This window comes from Phalangium opilio, unplaced genomic scaffold (assembly GCF_054372755.1).
Source record: "Phalangium opilio isolate 3A_F unplaced genomic scaffold, DU_Popi_V2 ptg000003l_1, whole genome shotgun sequence".
In the NCBI taxonomy this organism is placed as follows: Eukaryota; Metazoa; Arthropoda; class Arachnida; order Opiliones; family Phalangiidae; genus Phalangium; species Phalangium opilio.
In genome coordinates, this window is record NW_028324145.1 from 10,632,024 (window position 1) to 10,653,414 (window position 21,391).

General features: G+C 36.9%; 1 protein-coding gene and 1 long non-coding RNA gene across 4 annotated transcripts in view; both read right to left on the minus strand.

The window, feature by feature from the left end:
* The window catches only part of LOC149717771 (ribosomal protein S6 kinase alpha-5-like), a 39,554-nt gene extending 18,616 nt beyond the window's left edge, over positions 1 to 20,938 (minus strand). The window contains exons 1-2 of one of the 3 annotated variants that reach the window (XM_089840665.1): positions 1,691 to 2,045; positions 1,435 to 1,650 (exon numbers count right to left, since the gene is read on the minus strand). In XM_089840665.1, coding sequence (XP_089696791.1) covers positions 1,435 to 1,456 — 22 coding nt within the window. In that variant the 5' untranslated portion in view covers positions 1,457 to 1,650; positions 1,691 to 2,045. Of the gene's footprint in view, positions 1 to 1,434; positions 2,046 to 20,540 lie in introns of those variants that run through there. The other 2 variants (XM_089840663.1, XM_089840664.1) reach the window with 2 other exon arrangements.
* Positions 3,446 to 7,049, minus strand: LOC149717772 (uncharacterized). Its single transcript, XR_016367822.1, has 2 exons — positions 6,417 to 7,049; positions 3,446 to 6,352 (listed from the first exon to the last, which is right to left on the minus strand). It is a non-coding gene; the product is annotated as an uncharacterized LOC149717772 (long non-coding RNA).
* Positions 20,939 to 21,391: the final 453 nt, after the last annotated feature.

Genomic DNA, 21,391 nt, shown 5'->3' on the forward strand with positions numbered 1-21,391 from the left:
AATACCTTAAAATCCCATTGAAAATTCACCACTAAAATTTATTTGGGCAGAAACAACCTTAGAATAATGTAAGAATTTTACACTTGAAAGGGGTGATACGCGTACCTTTAAACACTGCGAACATTTTAAAGGGGTCAAGTGAGAGAAACTCATTCGGAAAAGCCTAGATTCCGGGCTATATAGTAATAGACTAACGTGTTATTTAGGTCAACCATCGTGCGTGGTGGCCTGAAATCTGAATTATGGCGCAAAACAACCGTGCACCGGCACACCGGTAGTCATTGCATCGAACTAAATTATTATTAAACCCGCGCTCTGCTTAATTGACAAACATTTTAATTAAAACAATTATTAAACTTATAAAACACTTTTTTCTTTATAAAATATATGAATATATACACGCTATACAGCCTATACATAAGAGATTACGGTAGTTTTTCCCCCCATTACTATTCAGTATTCGAGAAAAGGCAAGGCACACGTAAGCAAAAATATTTTTAAAAAGGCACGAGGTTCTGGCGTGATACTTATTCCTGTATTATATGTACCCTTCAATATGGCGGGGATCATACAACAAAATAAAAGCTGTAGCGTAAATTGCGGTCAAGCTCGTGCCAATGTAATACTGAGCTCAATGTGTACATAACATAACAAAAACGTGAGGGGTCGGACAAGTGTTGCGAGTGTAATTCATCAACAGAGACAGACTGAAAAGTTTCTACTTCTGTTCGATTCAGTTACAAACACGAGACGCTTATTTATTTAATAATAAATGACTGGCAACCCTGCGGTTAAAGTTAAGAAACAAGGGGGTAAAAAGTTGTTCCCTAACCCTCTTTTATTATTTTTATAGCAGCAACTGTCCTATCACTCTACCACAAAAGAACTAAAATATGTATTCCAAAGTTTTGAGGTTATTAACTAAACTTTAAAACGTTTAGAATTTATTTATGTTAGGTTAGTTTAATATTAATAATAAAAGAAATATTATTTTTAGTTTAGAAACTATAATGGTTAAGCGATATTTTTAAAAGAGAAAAGATATTTATTAAAAGTTGCCAGCTATGTCGTTTTAATATTAAAGTTTTCGGGGAGTCAGAAGAATTCAGAAGAACTCAGAACGCATTGAGGTCAACATTCTACGATAGGGAAGAGAGATTCAAGAAAAGAGAACACGAGCGCGCGGCCCGAAAAGAACATTTTTTTTTATATATATAAATCGAGATCATTCGTCCAGGGTACGGGCCCGTACCGATAAAATTTACACCCTCCCCCTATCATATCTCTCTCTCCCATCCATATCTTGAAATATCCTTGCAATGTTGCAAACTTTCCTAATAAACCTAACCTAACATATATAACCTTAACTTCCACATTGAAATAAAATTTTTAAAGCAAAATAATTTATAAATAATTTTAAAATATTTTCTGTACCTGATAACGTGGAATTCTTCATCTTTTCCCCTTTAATTGCACGCGTTTATGGTATCCAAAATGCGCGATATTTCACGTTAATTATAATAATCCGTAAACACACCACCATGATTTAAATAAAACATAAATTAATTAATTATCAAGTTTTCTTATGTCTAAATTATAATTTTCCTAAATAACACCACACGCACTATAGTGAGTTGAAGTATTTGGTAACTATATTTTTTTCCCTGTAGACTTTTAAACAAAATTCTACAGCGTACTCTGCGATGATAATAATAACACTACGTCGTCCTGTGACAACGGTTCACGTTCAGCTGATTTCGATACGGGAATTGCCACGTGAACGGAGCTCGAGAGGCCAGAACCAGCTAGATTGGCGGAAGTTTTTCTACCATCAAAATTCTACTACTAGCAGAGAGAGAGAGAGAGAGAGAGAGAAGTTACGTTTCCACACACAAACTCAACTCGGAGAGAGAGAGGTGGCCAAAATACACACAGACAACGCAGGCTGGAGCCTGAGTCAGCTGCTCGGAGTATGAGAATACTAGCGACCCCCCACGGTCCAAGATTGAAACACAAAGTAGACTACTACGTAGAAGTTTCCCCACTATTCCGAAAAGAGGGGAAGGAATTTTCCCCGAAAAGCTGAGAGAACTATGCGGGTTGTAATTCGTTGAAAAGGCTGTCTGCTCTCTCTCTCCTCTCCACCGACCGAGCTCGGGTCTGTACTATACTGTACTTTCGACCTCTTTTTCCTAGTATCCGCTTGTATTCCAGAAAACTTGGGACTCGGGAGACGATAACGGATTAGAAAAAAAAAATCCCCCTTGAGTCTAGGCTATAAAATAAAGTATGAAACTAAACTACGAGCTTCTGGATTTTCACAAAATTCCGGCTTTACACTGTGACTGAAAGCGAAACATAATAGACCTATAGACTAAAGCATTATTGCATTGCGTAACTGAGGTAATGGGTTTGGGTTTAGGCAACTTTTTACAACGAAAACGAGATCATGGTTTCCTAAGAGGAGATGAGATGACAGACGGACGGAGAGAGGGGGATCTTTTTGGGATCTTTCTTTGGGATGGGGATGACGGAGATGAGACGAGAGTAGAGAGAGAGAGAGAGAGAGAAAGGGAGAGCGTTTGCAGGGTGTTTTCCCCGGAATTTGGTCCGATTTCTTGGATCATTCTAGATTCCCCGAGTTGGGAGGGTGGGAGGGAAAGTTCTGGGTATATTTATCAGCTTTGGGTTTCTAAGAATTGGTCATTTTTGCGCGTTCGCGGATTTCAGAAGATCTACATGGTGTTTTCGAGAAATTTAGGCGTGGATAATTGCTTGTTAAATATTAAAAATAAGCGTGTCGAATTCAATAGCGACTGAAGTGGATAGATAAAAGATGACTTAAAAATATAGTTTAAACTTTGAACTTTAACCTCAAAAATACCAAAACAGCAGCCACGATTTCATTGTATCGATTCCAGAAAAATAAAATATACATTTGTTAAAATAACCATTGTGTAGCGAGAATCACAAAAGTGACAAAAACCCCAGAAAAAAACCCCAAAACTAAACCAACGTAAAACTTTAGTAAAGAAACCAGCCTCGCTTTTAGGGATAGCTTCTGAAACTTCGATTCCAAACTCCAACCTTATAACTTAAACCTCTTATTTTGAAAATCTAAATATATTTTATAATCGTGTATATGTAATTTATCATATTTAAATCAGCTTGCTAGATAATAAATGCGAGAAGTAATGAAAAAAAAAAAAAAAACAAGATGGCCCCGGCCAGATTACACTTTTGCGCGCCCTCTAGTGACTAGAATTAGTATTACTATATTCATTGACCCCGACAAATTTATAATTTTCAGGTTTTTTTTCCATTGTTTATAAAATAGCATTCCGATTATGAATAAAACCAATCTAGTAAGAATTTGGTTTACAGTTTAATTAAATAAGTAATTAACTGTAGTGTTCAAGTCTTGGTGGATTAATTAGGCTAGATATACTAATCAATATCCAAGATTTATTCTACCATATGATTATGGTCATTCGTTACATTGGGTGGCAAGGATGCCGCTTGAGTGCGGATAAAGAAGCGAGGAGTGTTCTCTCCTATACGCGATGTACGAGGTTACCTCCCATTTTTAAATTGTGAGTAGTTTTTGGTAATCGCCATCTAATGAGCGAATTCTGTACTTTGATTTTATTCCGTATTTTAAAAATGGCCGCGGACAACAACAATCTTTATGACACAGAGTTAACCCTTTGTCAGGTCCCGAATGAAGTTTGCAAACCCATGATCTCCACTCCCTTAAATCCCTATCACTACTTTTACAGCCAAGAACGGAACATGTTCTACCCCAGCTTGCCATTTTTACTTTTCAAAACTTACTAATTACCAATGAGAATTAAAAAATATGTTCAAATCATCGGATTCACCGAGCCAAAGGATTTCAGACGAAGGTTTTGAACTTCCTGCTTTTGAACGCTAGATGGCTTTAAACACCGACGTTTAAAGAGACAAAAATACCGAATTTTACGCTTTACTTCGACGCTAGATGGCGGTATCAAAAACTACTAAGACGCAATGGCAGCCCCCCTTGAATTTGCCTGGTAAACGACAATTAGAAAATGGGGGTTACAATCAATCGATATCTGAGGATGGGGCGCCATCTAGGTTGTGTTTGGAATAGGCGGGAATTACGAATATAGCAATACTCTCCCGTGAGATTAAAACCCAGTGACTGTATGAGTCTTAAGATAATGTGAGGGTTTAACAATAAAATTCGAAGATCATTGGCAACTTGTAATATTGCGCTATGCATTTGTAACAGTTTGGTTGAGCTTAATGAGGTAGATTGTAATTCAGATTTAACTTTGTTTAAGTCACTATTTTATACTGTCCTTTATGAGGTTATTGTTATTGTGGTGAAAAGTTTGTTTAAAGTCATTATTTATACTGTCCTTTATGAGGTTATTGTTATTATGGTGAAAAGTTTGTTTAAACTCATTATTTATACTGTCCTTCATGAGGTTATTGTTATTATGGTGAAAACTTGGTTTAGCTGCTGTCTCATAGGTTGAGCCTTTCAGGCGCTCGTCTGTTTCGGAGTGGGTTGCGGCGAATTGGTGTTGCGGATGTGGTGGTGGTCCTTGGGACCAGTGACCCTCGCATTAATTATTATTTTACCGGTCCCACTATAAATTAAATTTCTAAAATGGTGAGAATAAAAAGCACGTAAAGACACAAAAGTAAAGAAGCTGGAAATTCTAATTGAATTTGAATTTTTTACTGTAGGAAAAAGTAGCATATAACAATCCATAACAGTTAACTTTTATTTCTTATCACAATTTTTCAACTAGTTGCCACTAAATATCAATCAACATGTCTAATGATATTTGAAGTTCTTAATCCTTTTCTGAACTAGCCTTATTCCTTATTGCATTTTCCATAAATTCAGCGGCAATATCTTCTCTCGCTATCAGTAAGCCAGATCAAAATCTTGTAATGTGACCATGCACTACTGAGAAATACGATTACTGACAACTAGTACTGGCTATGGTCTAGACTGTCGACTACAAGAGACTCATTCTAGAGTATAGACGCTAGACAAGATCAATAGTCAATAGAATACAAAACTTTTGTAGGGAAGTTGTAGCCAAGGAGTACTAACTACCTAGGAGTAGAATTGGTAGAAAATGAGTTGAGATAGAAAAATTCTAAAAAGGAACCCCGAATTTATAAACTGGTCCCACCGTCTATTTTTTCCAAAAACCCTAATTAATAAAGTGCTCCCTGATACCACTGACCCCAACTTTTGGAATAAATAAACTGGTCCGAGCAATTAATAAACTGGTTTGGGACTTGTAAACCTGTCTTATTTCCTACCCTGTAGTGACGAGCCCATGATGTAAACAATAAAGATGGCCGCGAGCTACGAGGTTTAAGCCTCGGTCTTTAGTGTATCGGGACGGGGGGACGGGGAGACGGGGAGTCGGGGACATGGGGTCCGAGTAAAATTGTCCATGCCCATGCCTTTTAATAATTATCTTAATGTTCTTTTTATTGATGATTGTTTATGCCTATTAATATTTATCTTAATGTTCTTTTTATTGATGATTGTTTATGCCTATTAATAATTATCTTAATGTTCTTTTTATTGATGAGCTTAAGTTGTAAATTTTTAATTTGATACTTTCAAAGTAACGTTAATTAAACCTTAAATACCTTGATTTAAATTTTCATTTATAATCCTTATTTAATTTAAGGATGATGTCAGTTTGTAAGTCTCGTTAATTTAATTCCCCCTTTCCCACAGAGAGGGTCTGAAAATTTAAATCACTTGGCAGAGACTGGAGATCTTCAACATTCAGTGACAGACTCTGAATCTCAATGGGCATTTAAAAAACTGTATAAATTTAAATTGAAATTCCAAATTATAATTAAATACTTTTTGTTTGATATGTTGATATTAACGTAATCAATCCTTGAATACTCTATTGGTACTATCAACACCATCGTTAAATTTATTACTTAAATAATATAATTTTTTTTAAATATAATAATCAAATTAGCGACTTAAAATTAGTTAACTTTAAATGAGTATGTTTCACTGATTAAAATTACATTTCTAAAAATTGTTAGGTTGATAGCACTTTCATGTTTCATGTAGAAATTTCATATTTCCGTGGATGGAGAGATGAACACGTTGATTCCGTTTGTCGTTGATTGAAATTAGATTCATTTTGATCATAAATTTCATTTTATATTTTGAGTTGTTGATTTTATGAGATTGTTGATTTTATTTTTATAATTATCACTTACGTAACTGTTATTAGTAGATGAACCCAGCGAGAGCGGAAACTGCCAAAATGATTAGTTAATTTTGCAAAGAATCTGCAATTTAATTCTGCAAAAATCTACCTATTATTTTATGTCAGTTCCGTTAAGTGATCATTTAATTTTAAACTTGCCAAACAAATAGTGAGCAATGGTACCTCCGTCCCAAACTAGTTATAGTTTTAAAACGCTGACTCGAGTTTCATTTTGTTAATACATTTAATTTTATTAGTAAATCAACCTGCCTAACTTTTAAGCAGACGAGTCTTAAAAAACGATATCATTGGTGAAATTAGAAAACTCTCTCTGCTTAGCGCGCCTTCTGTCGGGGAGAACCTTAATTTCTTTTTTGATTAATATGATAATATTAATTGTAATGTTTAAGTTCCCAAGTAGAAATCTAATCTTGCCTAGGATTAAAAAGATATATAATAATTATAAATTGCAAAAAAAAAATTGCAAGCAACTGTCTCTCCTCCTCTAGCGCGATACAATATATATTCGACAGCATCCAGTGGCGGGCGTCGGGGAGGTGGGGGGTCCATATCTAAAGCCAGACAGTTGCACAGTTCTCTCTCTCTCTCGTCTCCCGCTAAACCCACGCAGTAAGTGCGGGCGTCGGGGAGGTGGGGGGGGGGGTCCATATCCTAACTCTCTCTTTCTTCTCTTCAGTATAATTTATCTCGCTTTATATTACAAGCAAGCGTGGCTTCGTGGTAGAGCGCGCGGCCGGGCGTCTTCACTGACGTCTCGTATGGATTGGGATATCGCGGGTTCGAGTCCCGGCGCCGACGGGAAAATAATTTCAATTGAAATTAAATACGTTACGCCACCTGTGAGGTGAACTACGGGTGAATTTCGAGTCGAAAATTCGCGGGAAATTTGAAATTCAAAATATTTATTTAGTTGCAAATATCCGAACGAGTACGCGAAAAAAAGGGGGAAATGGGGGATAGAAAAGGCGCCCAGCCTGCCAGCAAGGGTCAGAACAATACTTTCGCAGCTCTAAAGAGCGCAAAAGTAAAAACACCTTGCCAAACCGAGAAGCAAATTAAACTTATATAAATACTTTTCTTTTCCCCTTATGTCCCAATAGGAATATTCTAAGTAACACCATATTTAAACGTAACAGATTTAAATGCAGTGGTATAGAATCCTTACAGTGAGACGGCAGATTTTATTCAAGGTTAAAAGCGGTATTAATGTTAGCGCAGCTTTTCCGATTGCGGAATTTGCTAGGCAAAAATAAATGTTACCTTGAAAGTATCAACAAATAGAATAGGATAAGGAAGCTAATAACACTTGTTGCGGCCAATACTTAGATAACTTTAATTTCTCATTTAAAAGCGGGGAAATGGTGGCCATTAGAGGGGAAATTTCAAAGAATACACCTTAAATTTATGCCCCTGTATGTTAACTTAAACTCTACCCTATTTAGGCATAGGTTTATATAGTTTCCATCAGGAATGCATTTCGTCTACTTGGAATCTTAAACAGGTTCTTGTCTGCTTGAATTAAAGGGTAGGAGGTGTTGAAACCGTCATCACTGACGTCACGTATAGTGTATTTGAAATAAGCGACCATGTGGTATCGACGTAGCTGTACCTCGACCTATGAAGTTCTCTTTGCGTGTTCTGAACGAGTAAACTTAGGGTTGACAATTGAGCTATATGTGAATAGCCAATGAGATGTGATGAACGGACTGTTTCAAGCCCTTCCCCGTATCTTCAACCAGATATTAGTACGAAGTCTATGGCCACTTTTAAAGATTCCAAGTGGAAGAAAGCTATGTATTCATGTTTCCATAGAAACGTGACAAGTATGTTTCTGGACATAATAATATTTATACTATGTATACACAGTTTGTTCCGTAAGTTTTGAATAGTTTAAAGGGATAATAGCACATCAAACGTAATATTTTCCCCACGGAAGAAACTTTCAACACTTTACTCTTTATAACCATTGGTCAGTTTTAAAATATTTTACTGGTCAGTTTACGTAGTAAAGTTTACGAACCAGAAAATAAAATTCAAAGTAACGGTGTTTGTGGTATTATGGCGGGATTCTCAAGCATACACATCAAACTTCTTCCAAAAAAATAAATAAAAAAAAATCTGAATTAATTTTTTTGTCGCGGTCTATTTCGTTTTCTTTGAATACGAAAAAAATGAATATACCCGCATTTCTCTTCTCATAGCTTCATTCTATTCTATTTCGTAATTCTAGTATGAAATGATTGCGACTACCATACATTAAAACGCGTACGACTCCCCTTTAGCTTTAGTGCAAATTCCTCTTGAAAAAACAATAAAATAGAGTATAGAGTAATGGCAGCTCTCTACATTCAACTGTATTAAGCTCTTATGGGAAATAACATTTGGTGCCAGATAGGAGGGACAAGTTTCAAGTTTGAACCGAGAGACCACAGAGTGTTTTCTTTTCTTTTCTTGACTTTTCCAGAAAGTTTGAAGCGAAAAAAACACACGGAACGATGAACAAGGTTAAAAGAATGAGGACCAAATAGACCCCCGAAATCAACTACTTCGAAATAGAGGTATAATATGCCTTTCTTTTCTGGATTCCCGTAGATACGACTCGCGACAAACGTGCGCCGTAGTTCAATGCCTTTTCCAACAACCATCGTATAGTATAGTAACAAGGAGAAGTAACACCTACATGGGTTTATACACTTCCATTTATTTGCATGCGCTATACTGTTTCTATGAAAGATAACAATAATAATATAGACCAGGGTTTCATAGGATATTTGGAGAACCAATTTCCCTGACATTTCCAGGTTTTTCCTTAAACTTTTCAGGTGTAAGGTCACCTATGTTTTCCAGCAATATCTTCAGTTAGAGCTCTTTTTTAGATGAAGCAACTCTTCAGAGTAAAACTTACTCTGGCCTTAAAATTTCCCTGAATTTTATTCAAACATTAATTTCCCTGACATTTCCAGGTTCTCCAGGAAAACCATGTAGACATAGTGCCAAATTAAGGAATAATTAATGTTTGTTAGTTAATTTAATTTTAAGGGTTTTCCATACATAAAGGGTGTTTAATTATAGATTATAAGTATGGTTGGTTCCATGGGCAATCAATCAATTTTGGAGTCGAAAATGTAACTTCTATTTCATATTAACCTAAGGCAAACCCTAAAACAACTCCCCTATTTAATTCTCCTTGGTCCAAGCACCATAACAAAACAAAACCTCATAGATAGATTCTAAGTATAGTTGGTTCCATGGGCAATCAATTATAGGAGTCGAAAATATAACTTCTATTTCATATTAACCTAAGGCAAACCCTAAAACAACTCCTGTATTTAATTCTCCTTGGTCCAAGCACAAACCGAAACAAAACAAAACCTCATCTCATCTTGATTCCAATCCAATCCAATCCCAGGTACAAAAAAGGGGGGATCATACGAATTTTGTTAACCTAGCCACCGTGTACTTGTACTTGTACTTTCCAGTTATAGGCCATTATCCTATCACAATGTTAAATAAAAATCACAGAGAAATTTGGTAACGGGGAGGGATGACATCAAAGGGAGGGGAGCCTAAGTTAGCTAACCACCAGGTAATAAAGGTATATATATAGGCATGCAAAAAAAGAAAAAAATCCCGGGTAACAGTTTTGGCGCGCGCTTTCCCTCCCCTCCCCTCTATTTCCCGCCATCAATTCCAGAGGTCAATAGCAGCAGCAGCAGCCAGGGGTATAGCGGGTAAGGATTTGGCGCGAGCTTTAATAATACAGACGGCGCAACAGGGTGGTGAGGTGCATTATACCTTGAAGGAAAGGGGTACACCGTGTTTAGGTTCCTACACAGGATCTCGAGCTGCTTTTTCTCTCTCTCCACGCGTGTTTGCGCGTGCATAGACCCATTTATGAAAATGGGTTTGAACCCTCCAGAGGCCATTGGTCGCCTCCCGTCTATCATTAATGTCGGAACTCTATAATTGGAAGTTTAATCTGACTTATTCAAATCAAAGGGGTTAGCTTAGTCTAAAGAATTGTCAGTTTGGGACGGAGAGCTTTAACCTCTGGTACCGTACCATCCTAACACATTTTGCAGGGAAATTTCGCCTGCTAATTATTGTTCGATAAAGACACTTTGAACATCAGTCAGTGCAGGCTAGAACATTACAAGTCGTTCACAAATAATAATACAAGATGTCAAAAATTATGGGGGGTGTTCTTGGGCCGATTTCGAGTCAAAAATATTTTTTATGACTTTTTGCCCTAAGGGGCCACCGTTTTCAATTTAAGATGGAAGTATTTTAGGGATGATGCCTTAATTAAATAAGAAAACATGGTCTTTCAATTTCTTATGTAAAATTTAAGGGGTCATGCATAAAACACTCCAATCATAAGTTGAAAACGGTGACCCGGACTTCAAAAATGCCATAGAACACTAGTATAATTTTATGTCATATTTTTTAAAACCACCTTAATTCGAGGCCCCTATTGTTGCGGGACCCCTGCTTACTGATCTAACCCAATGGACAAGACCAGATAGTGTCTGCCACCTAGCTGCAACCGTTCCTTCTCTAACTATGTACCTAACTTCTTCTGACATTTTATAACCTTAAGAATTCCTGGTAGTGCACCAACCCAGAAAATAAAAACACATCTCATCCATACCAAAATTAATAATAATAAAAAAACTATGCGTAATTTAAAAGCTGCTATTGTTTACATCCAAGAATATGCTTCTATTATGGTATATTAAAAATCGCATCATTTGGGGAAAAGGAGGGGGGGTGTGTATTTGACTTTGAGAGAGAGAGATAACGATTTTTATTAGAAAAGGATCGATTCAAGGTCGAATCTGACACCGACACCGCGTGAAGAAGACCCAACTACATTCGTGCATGTAAAAATCCAGTTGCGAGTTTCCACCAGTCTTCACCGGCCAACATGACGCTTTCCGCGTACACGTTTTTAGCAACAAAAAGAAAAATTCGGTCGCTGACTTTTATGATCGCCCACATTCAGTTGCGAAAAAAAAATACTCGAGGGGGTCCACGCATGCCGCGCTAGTCTTCTTGACGTTTGCACGCGTGCTGCTCCAGAATCCCAAACCAATCAAAATATTGATTAGGGATTATTTTTTATAAGCTTCTATGAAAGGATATAATATCTATGCTAAAAATAACCGCAAAAGACTCCCCCGTGGGTAGAGTTAAGTTAATAAATACACAGAAAGAAGCATACTTGAAACTATACGGAAATAATATATATAGTCTTATTCTTGGTTTGTATTAAATTTACCGTGGAAATAAGGTGGTATTTGGGGTAAATTTCAGCTTGTAAATCCTATTAAGATGGAAACCAAATCTTCCAATCATCAGAAGTTAGTTGTAATACGAGAAAAATCAGGTCACGTGATTCGAAAAGGCGCAATTATGACCTTCAGAGTCCAGCACGTGCCTTTCCTTTTTTATTTTTTCATAATTTTTTTTTAAATTTTAAATTTTAAATATTTTAGATTGAAGAAAACGTGCCAGATTCTAAGGAAGTGTTTCAATCCTAAAACACGTTTATTCCAAGCAAATTTAAAGGCATTTTAAATTTAAATGGTTTATAGTGTAGAAATTAGAGTTGCTATTTGTTAGTAAAGCCTAAATTTATTTTGAAAATAAATAAATGAAAGAATTCTAATTCCAAAGTACTTTTGGAGAGATAAATTATGCAAAGCATATATTGTTGTTGGGAAACGTTGTTTTGACTATGTCTTTAGGGTAAAAATCGAACTCGTTTCTTTATAAAATGAGGAAAAAGACAGGAAGATATTTTCAAACTTATTTTCAATTTGCGAATGAAAAAAATGTTAAATGTTTCGCAGGAAAAAAACAATTTACCGGACTAAAATTGAATACGAATATGAAACCAGAGGTTGCGTGGTAATATAACAGCAAGGTCTTCGTGGCAACTCTATTTAGAATATTCTCATTCCCATCTCTAGGTCAGTTTATCTACATAATAATCTACATAATAAAAAGCCAGTCGTCGTCGTCGTCGTCGTCTCATCGCGCCTTTCAGAACGCGTTTTCACACCTTCTTTTCACAGCGTTAGGATCGCGTGACAGTTTCGAAAATTATTCTCCGGAAAGAATGCCTTTCCGTCTCAATCGCGCATTTCGATTTACACCCGTACCTCAATTAACCTTTTAATTAACATTAAATGAAAACCCTTTACAGACGCGTTTTTTCACGTTTTTCCTTTCTGAACGCGTTTTAACACCTTCTTTTCACAGCGTTACGATCGAGGGACGGTTTCGAACATTTTCGTCCGGAAAGAACACCTTTCCCTGTGAATCGCTGATTTCGATTTACACCCGTAACTCCATTAACTTTTTAATTAACTTTAAATGAAAACCCTTTACAGACGCGTTTTTCTCCCTCGCGATTTTATTCGTTTTCTCTCTGACTCTCCACGTTGAGGCTTTTGGGGCCAAGATATTGGGGGTCGTTTTCTCTCTTCCTCTCCGCGCGCCCTACGCGAGGGCACAATGAACGAGTTTTCTGAACGTTTCCTCACGCGTTTTTCTCCCTCGCGATTTTATTCGTTTTTTCTCTGCCTCTCCACGTTGACTCTCCACGTTGACTTTACACCCACCCAAAACTTCTAAAATTTTCCTACAGAAAGGAATTCCTACAGAAAGGAAACCTTTGTCCTCTCATCGCGCTTTCTGAACGCGTTTTCACACCTTTCTTTCATATTAAACTTCAACACGGTTATCAGTGTGGTGAGAGAGGGCAAGTTTAAGCATTATGAAAGAAACAAGTGAAGATAGTGATTTGTATTTGGCAGAAACAAGTGAAGATATTGATGATAATGTCCCATTAGCATTCATTGTTAATTAGTTTCACTTTTTAGTAGCAACTAGCTGAGGCAGCCCGCCCGTAGGGCGGGCAACTCAGCTAGTTAGAATATAAATTCCCATAGTCAGGTGGCAAGTTTACACTACAAATTCGGACATCCATTGACCTCGACGCGTATAAACCCGCCCCCAAAAAAAAATACAAATCCGTAATAAAACAAGATGTTCTATCCCATAATTAACCCTTTCCCGCTCTACTTTACAAAAAAAAAAATAATGAAGATTCTTGTTTTCAATTTAACGTTTCTATAAAATTAAAAACAGTAGCGCCTTCAAACGGAGTCCGAGAAAACGAAAAAAAAGAATTTACAGGGAAAAAAAATCTCATACTGAGAAATGTTTTTGGATTTATATAAACTATAAAAGAAAAGCGAAAGTAAAACGTCTTAACCAACCCTGGCCATAGCGGCCTAACTGCCAACAAAATATTTTTGTAGATAAAAGATAAAGAGTCTTGGGAAAGGGATTTTCGAGAAAAGGAGGACCGAAAAGCAAGGTTATTTCTCTTCTCTAACCACACTTAATTACGCACGAGATTAAAACGTTAGCTAATATGAGACAAAATTATACGCAAAGCGCAATCCCAACCTCCCAGGGTCACGTGTCTCGTCAAAAGCTCATTATCTGAAGTAATCCACTCATAGAAGGGTCTTCTTTATAACCCTGCACATCTTGTTCGAGGGTGAAATAGACCTTACATACAGAGAAACAAACTCAAAGGGGCGAGGTCGTCATTGGGGTATTCTCCCTAGTGCCAAGAACCAACGCCAGATGGAGCCACAGTTCACTACACGCGGGGGGGGGGGTGGTCTAACCGGATCGAACTGCCTGCCTCTGGTGGAGCTTCTTGACGAGAGGGAAAATACCCCAATGGCGACCTCGCCCCTGTGTGTTGACTTCTCTGTTTGTTATATCTGAATTGGTCTATGGGAATCAACATAATAGGGGGCATCACATCACACTATTAACTTAGTATCTCTTATACAACCATAGTTATGTGTAAATAAGTCCAGGTTAATATCACGTTTATAAAATATACATTTTGCTTATTAATATTTGTTCAATCCGTCTGTTCAAATCCACAGTTTCTAGTATAGATTAAAATGGCAAAATAATTTCCAGCCAAATAATTAGTAAAAAGATTTCTGATTTTCTTTAAGCGCGTTAGGGGGGATTTGGCCTTTACCCAGAGAGCTTGAATTTAAACCTAATTTACCAAAGGCTAATTTTAATTTATGCAATTCCTATGAAACTATACGCAATACCTAACGCGTAGTTCTAACTAAAGAAAGGACTGAGTATAACGTCTCTTCCGCTTTTTGAAAACACTCTTAGAGTCGCCAACTTTAAGAAAAACAGACGCAAAACCAAGGGAAGGGAGGGAGAGATTGCCTTGGGTAATATCCCTGACCAAGAAGCGATATCTAGTTTACTAGGGAGAAAGTATAAGATGCCTAGGTATTGACGCGCCATAGTCACAGTCCCCCTTTCAAAATACAAGGGGGGACGTAAAAGGAGGCCGGGCTATTTCGCCTCTCCTCAGTCGGAAAATATGACTGTAATTTTCGTCATTCGCGTCGCGCTGACGTGCACGAGTTTTCAAGAACCAATGAGAATATTCTGGTTGTAATTTAGAGGCGGCGGGGATTAACTCCGGACCTACGTTTGGACTGGAGATAAAGCTAGATTATAAATGTGGCGAATTGATACCTTCTCCCTAATAAACTAGATATCACTTCTTGCCCTGACAATACAAACACAGGATGTATGAGCCGCGCTAGTCTACAATATTATGTCGATAGACTCACTCATTCTGATTCATCAACAGTCAAGAGAATTTCGGCTTCGTCATTTTTCCAAATGACGTTACGTTATATGATCACAAGGGTAAAGAAGAGATCTCGGCCTTCCACTAAATGGTCAAGGTCTCGATCGTACTAATGGGAAGTAGAGTGGACAAGGGGTTATAGGCAGGCGCGCGCGCTGACCGACGAGTCATGTCTACCGTTACAGTGCACACACACACACGACAAAATTCTTGAAAGAGGTTAATAATTAGTCTGGTCACGCTCGCGGTTTTTCCATAAAATATGAGATTTTGACCAATGGTTAAAGATTCCAGAGATTTACGGGGCAAAGTTGGGAACAATAATATATTGTGTCCGATAATAAAAATACCTCTACATTTAAAAAGAAAGAAAAAAACTGCATGGATAACAGGAAAAAACACATCGAATAAAAGGAAGATATAATTTGTTTTTGTGGTTGAATTTCATGGTTTCGACGCATTTTACGTTATTTTTAAGTTATTTTTCTATCAAATTTAAACGTATATGTTTCATTTAATTGCGTGTCCAAGACTATAGTGGCCTTCAAAAGGCGAATAAACAAGTTAAAAATCGCAGTCTGTGTTATGTTATACTTAATAATAAAATATGTTAGGTCAAAAAACAAAAACGACCCCATTTTAAAAAACAAAAAACCCAAAAAACAAAGCAAAACACAGAATGTCATCATAACTGCGTTCAAAAACTCTCTTGTTGGTCAACAACACGAGTATTTATTTGACAAACGGAATTACGCTTAGCGGCTTTGTTTATAGAGTAAAATCGAAAATGATAGGACGTGTTTATTTCTAGGGTGATGGTGGCACTCATGCAAGTATTGCACACTTAACCATAAGCAGGGCCATAAGCTAGCTTAATTAAACTATACCAGGGATAGATTTAATTTTAGAAGTAGGAATGGAGAACGGTTAGTATTTACTTCAGTCCGACTCATAGACCACCCAGTATAGAGCCCCTCCCTCCAACACGCAACGAAAAGTTTAAATTATCTTATTGGCTCACTTGAGCTACGTTTTGATGACGTTGCTGACGGGGACGGCGAAAAGTACGCAATTCCTTTTTACCTCTGTCGCTATGACCCTCCCGTCTCTTCTTTCATACCCCTCCGTCCCGTGGAAGGGGTCTGGGACTTCGACGCGCACCGACATTACTCTGTTCTCCATTCCTACTTCTAAAATTAAATCTATCCCTGGTAATAGATAATCACAGCGATGCCTTTTTAAAAAGTGCAAAACGCGAATGTTGTAGGATATATAATTAAAATATCATAGGCGGATATGGTTGTAACCACCATCGACCTAGCAATTCGAATAACCTACAAGGTGGTAAAAATACAGAAGAGTCGTTTCGTTATAGATAAGACTGGAGCGCGGAGCGGAGCACCACGTATGTAGGCGCGCACGGGCATCTCTATATTTGGGTCAAAAGGCCGACTTCGAATCTCGTTACGGCGTCCAAGCATTGCAAGCAAGTGGGGAAGAAGCGAGTTCACTACGCACGTCGCCCCCTATATACTCTCTTTCTATAACCTGTCGAAATGTTCCCATTGGATTCAACTTCTCCTAGCACAGTTCCGGAACCATTTGGATTCTTTCGACGTACTTAGCGTCGACACTTTTCATCATCTTTTTCTTTTGTTAGAACTCGGAAGAGACAAGCTAGAACTTTAACATACTCAAAGGATTTCCCGGTATCTCTTATAGAACCAGAGTTATGGGCCTCTAAATTATTGCGCCAAAGTTCCCATGTTAACCCTATTCATTAGAAACACCCTGTATATATAAAAAATTAAGAAAAATTGAATATAATAAATATGTATGCCACGGTGAACCGGCTACACTATTTTCTCCAAATTTTAACGCGAATTATTTTAACTTTTTGAAAAACATCTCGACGGTAATAATAAAATTTTCGCGGGCAATTACTAACTTATTAGTATATTATTCCGATGAATTTCGAATTAGAAATGGGTTTTCCTTAAACAGCCAAATTATTATTTTTTTGATATTTATTAATTTAATATTCTTTAAACTGATAAGACCCATATATTTAAAGAAACCAACCCAAGGTTAAAATAAAATTGGTTTCCTTCGAAAAGAAAAATAAATAATATAATATTTAAGCAAACAAGTTCAAAAAGATAAATAACAAATAAATTAACAATAGACTGCCACTGTTTATTATAGCGCTCTCGAAAAGAATTATAATTAATTTTAGATGTTTATTTAATTTACCCTTGGATACTGAACTAATAATGGTTGAACTAATTTGAAGGCTTATAAAGTAATTTGGGGTCAGGGGTCACAAATGTCATAATGTCACTAACACTGATGGAGTGACCTAATTCGGCAATTGTTTCAAATAAATAAAGAAATTTTAATATTTCAGTGTAGTGACGAGGTTAATTTTCCAAAATTGAATCTGTGCATGAACTAGGATATACGGGGTGAAAGGTCAACCCCAAATAGCACACTTTTAATTTACTTATTATGGGATGACGTTTATTTTCAATATTCTTGGAGAAAAGGAATAATTTCCAAAACAAAACATAAATAATTTACTAAAACAGAACTTATTAAAACTTTTCAAAAGTCGCTGTATATTTCCGGCTAACTAAATTCAGGCAAATCCTTGGTTTACGTTTTCATAAGACATTAAAACATTAAATAACTATATAATTTACTATTCGCTAGTAAAAACAAAATAAATAAATAAATTAGTCTTTCTCCCAAGTTGGGTGGCTTGAGGTAATTAGCATTAACTAATTTAAGTCCCTCGTTACCGTAACTTAATTAAGGTTAATATTAAACTCGTTAAAGGGAGAGGGGGTGTCATTTTTACGACTATATACCGGAGCAAGCTAGTGCTGTGCTGGACTATAGAGTTTTTTATTATTACATTTATTTATGGACAACTTTTAAGTTTGTATTCCTACGTTCGACACCCACTCAAAAACCGCGCGTTTTATTTTAAGAAATTGCGGGAACACAACGTATATTTATATATATATACTTCGCGCTTCGTCGCCTAGACAATTTTTCAAGGGACAGTGAAAATATTTAGTATAAATGAACGGTACTTCCGTAAACACCTTAGTTCTTATCTCGATTGATTGATTGATAGGCCCAAGTAATAATAGTAAATGGACCAAATTTTATATAGAAAATATATTTTTGACTCAAAATTGATTTGTCATAGAACCATCCCATTGTACTTTGGTCGCACCGCACCCTCCCTTTATGTAATACCAAGAAGCGATATCTAGTTTATTAGGGAGAAGGTCTAAGATGCCTTAGTATTCGCGCGCCATAATCCCAGTCCCCCTTTCAAATACAAGGGGGGACGTAAAATTAAGCCGGGCTATTTCGCCTCTCCTCAGTCGGAAAATACAGAGTAATTTTCGTCATTCGCGTCACCGCGCTGACGTGCACGAGTTTTCAAGAACCAATGAGATGTTGTTTCTAATTTAGAGGCGGGGATTAACTCCGGACCTACTATACGTTTGGACTGGAGATAAAGCTGGAAATGTGGGCCGAATTTATACCTTCTCCCTAGTAAACTAGATATCACTTCTTGGTAATACCCTGCATTTGCATTTTATTGACTTTTTTAAACAATTTTTAAAGATATTCCCCATTACTTTAAACTCAAAACTAAATATTGAAGGAAATTTCTATATTAAAAAAATTGTATTATTTCTCCAATAAACCGAGTCAAATTAAGACAAAAATATATAATATTATATTATATTATAATAAATCGAATGAGAGAAAAAAATGTATATATACAGTGGGCAGAACGAAAGAACGAATCACGCCATGATATCTATCTCCGTTTGTGGTCAAACTAGTATATAGTTTCTCAATCAAACAAAAAAAAATATATTTCCCAAGCAGCAGGTACGTGTATAGCTAATAAATCATGTCCAATATATTAGGTAGAACTTCAAAGAAGGCATGTTCGATCCACGTAAATACCCCATGCACAATTATATATAAATCACTCCGAATTTACTATACTTTTAAAGCTACAGAAGTCATACAATAAAATCGGGAAAATGGGGAAAATTTTGGCTGACTCCCAGAGGGGGGGGGAAGGGGGGACCCATTGCTAATTGGATTAACAAATAATTATGGATTTGGGATATTTTTCTGTTGTTGTTGTTACGAAAGACTATAGCTTCTAAATGTACGATCAAAATGTTAATGTTGCAATAGTTAATTGTTAATAAGCGTTTTATATTTATTTATATTTATTTCTAGGTTTTCCTGAGGGACTTTACTCAGAAATCCTTGAACTTGCAAGCGTTACCAGAGGTTTATTTATCCTCCTTAACCTTTGACCTCAAAAGTCATTGGTTCAATTTAAGGAATCGGAAATTATTTACCGGTACAATATATATTAATTTAAGAGTGGTCGTTTGGTTATAAATCTTTGAACTTGTAAGCATTACTAAAGCTTTATTTATCCTCCTTAACCTTTGACCTCAAACGTCATTGGTCCAATTTAAGGAACCGGAAATTATCTACCGGTACAATATATATTAATTTAGAGTGGTCTTTTAGATTTAGTTAGAAATCCTTGAACTTGTAGGCCTTACTAAGGCTTTACTTATCCTCCTTAACCTTTGACCTCAAACGTCATTGGTTCAATTTAAGAACCGGAAATTATTTACCGGTACAATATATATTAATTTCCTTTGATCGTTTATTGGTTAACTATATTATCCTTTCGCAACTTTTCATTTTAGTTTTGAAACATTTTTAAATTTCCTTGATTTTTGTCCTGAGCATCGCGCAACTTTTCCCATGTTTTAGTATAAGGTATTACATGTGTGTAGTAACACTTATTTATGGTTTGATTCAAGTATAACGTTATGTTATAATTTATTGATATACAACTAACTTGAAGCAAAAATAACTTGAAGTATATCCGCGAATAAAACTTATTTTCGTTTCTGTTGCATTAATAAAACGGAAACATTAACCTTGAATATTATATAAATACGGCCGCATTTTGCGTTAGCTTTCACGTGTACTTTATAGTATCGATTAAAGGTAACGTGATTACAATTTTAACCCAATACAGTTCCCCTCGCAACAAGCTAGGCTACACCTTGACCTTTGACCCCAGTCAAACAATATTAAGATAGGGTTAAAGACAAACTTGATAGAACTGATAAGGTTAGTTTTAAATATACCATATCAAATTGACCTCTGACCCCCCCCCCCATTATCAACAATTGCTTTAAAGAGAAGAAAACTTGAACTTTCTCCTTGAAAGAAAAGAAAGTCGGCGATGCAAAGTAAGCCAAGGCTTAAAAAGTGTCATTCTAATAAATTAAATTTAAAATATTTTTTTTTCCTAATGGCTTGTAAAGCGAACTCGACCCTTATTCAAACAGGGAAGTTAAAAAACAGGTCTTTTTAGTTTTTTTTTAAGGAGGAGCCTTCCAAGTCAAATCCTCCGACAAGGCTTAACAATTCGTAGTAAAAAAAATTATTTGTAAAAATCAGCTTACCGTTACGTAATTCGTGGGTTATTGTCAAGGCATCTTTTTTGTCGGGGATCCCCTCCTCCCCTAGGTTGGTGGTCACGCCGCTGGGTCCCTCTTGTTCGGTTGAAGGGGCGTCCGGATGAAACGGTAGTTGGGTGCTAGGCCCGGCGCTCATAACGGCATCTATTTCCGCCATCCGCGCCTTTCAAAGTTAAGCGGGCGCGGGAGGGTTCAACTCCGCGAAAACGAGACCCGTCTACCTTTAATTAGAACGAAATTCAAAGGGAAAATGGTGTTAACTGATTGTCCGACGAGTCCGAATAACTTAAATCGTAATTAGACGCGAAATTTAAAACGTTTCGGAGCTTTCGACGTGACAGACGGTCTGTCAACGCTAAGGCACACTGCGGCGACGGAGCCAGCCACTCGCGAGTTCCGGCAGAGAGAATTAATTCTCTCTGGTTCCGGGCGGTTCTCGCCCTAGACCGAAAGTTTAAAACAAGCTGGCTACTACCTATATTAACTCAGTTTTACTCTTAGTTTGAAAATTATGACCTCCATAGAGAGAGCTACAGGGCCTTCGAGAGAGTGGGGCAAAAAGCCCATACCTTCTAGTAGGGCTGTCTTGATGGGGGCCCGCCATTTCTTCATATTCCCCGATCCCGGGGCCCACAAACTCTCTCGATGGCCCTGGAGAGCCACTACTAGTTTCATGACGTACCACCCATATGGTCGCCACCTATGGCGATTCAATTTAGACCCCCAATAATGACATCACATCATGTTGTTTTTCTCCCTCGCAGTCCATTGAAAGGACATTCTGACCAGTAAAAATTGCATTCATGTTATACAGAGTACAGGTGAACTGTCGTCTG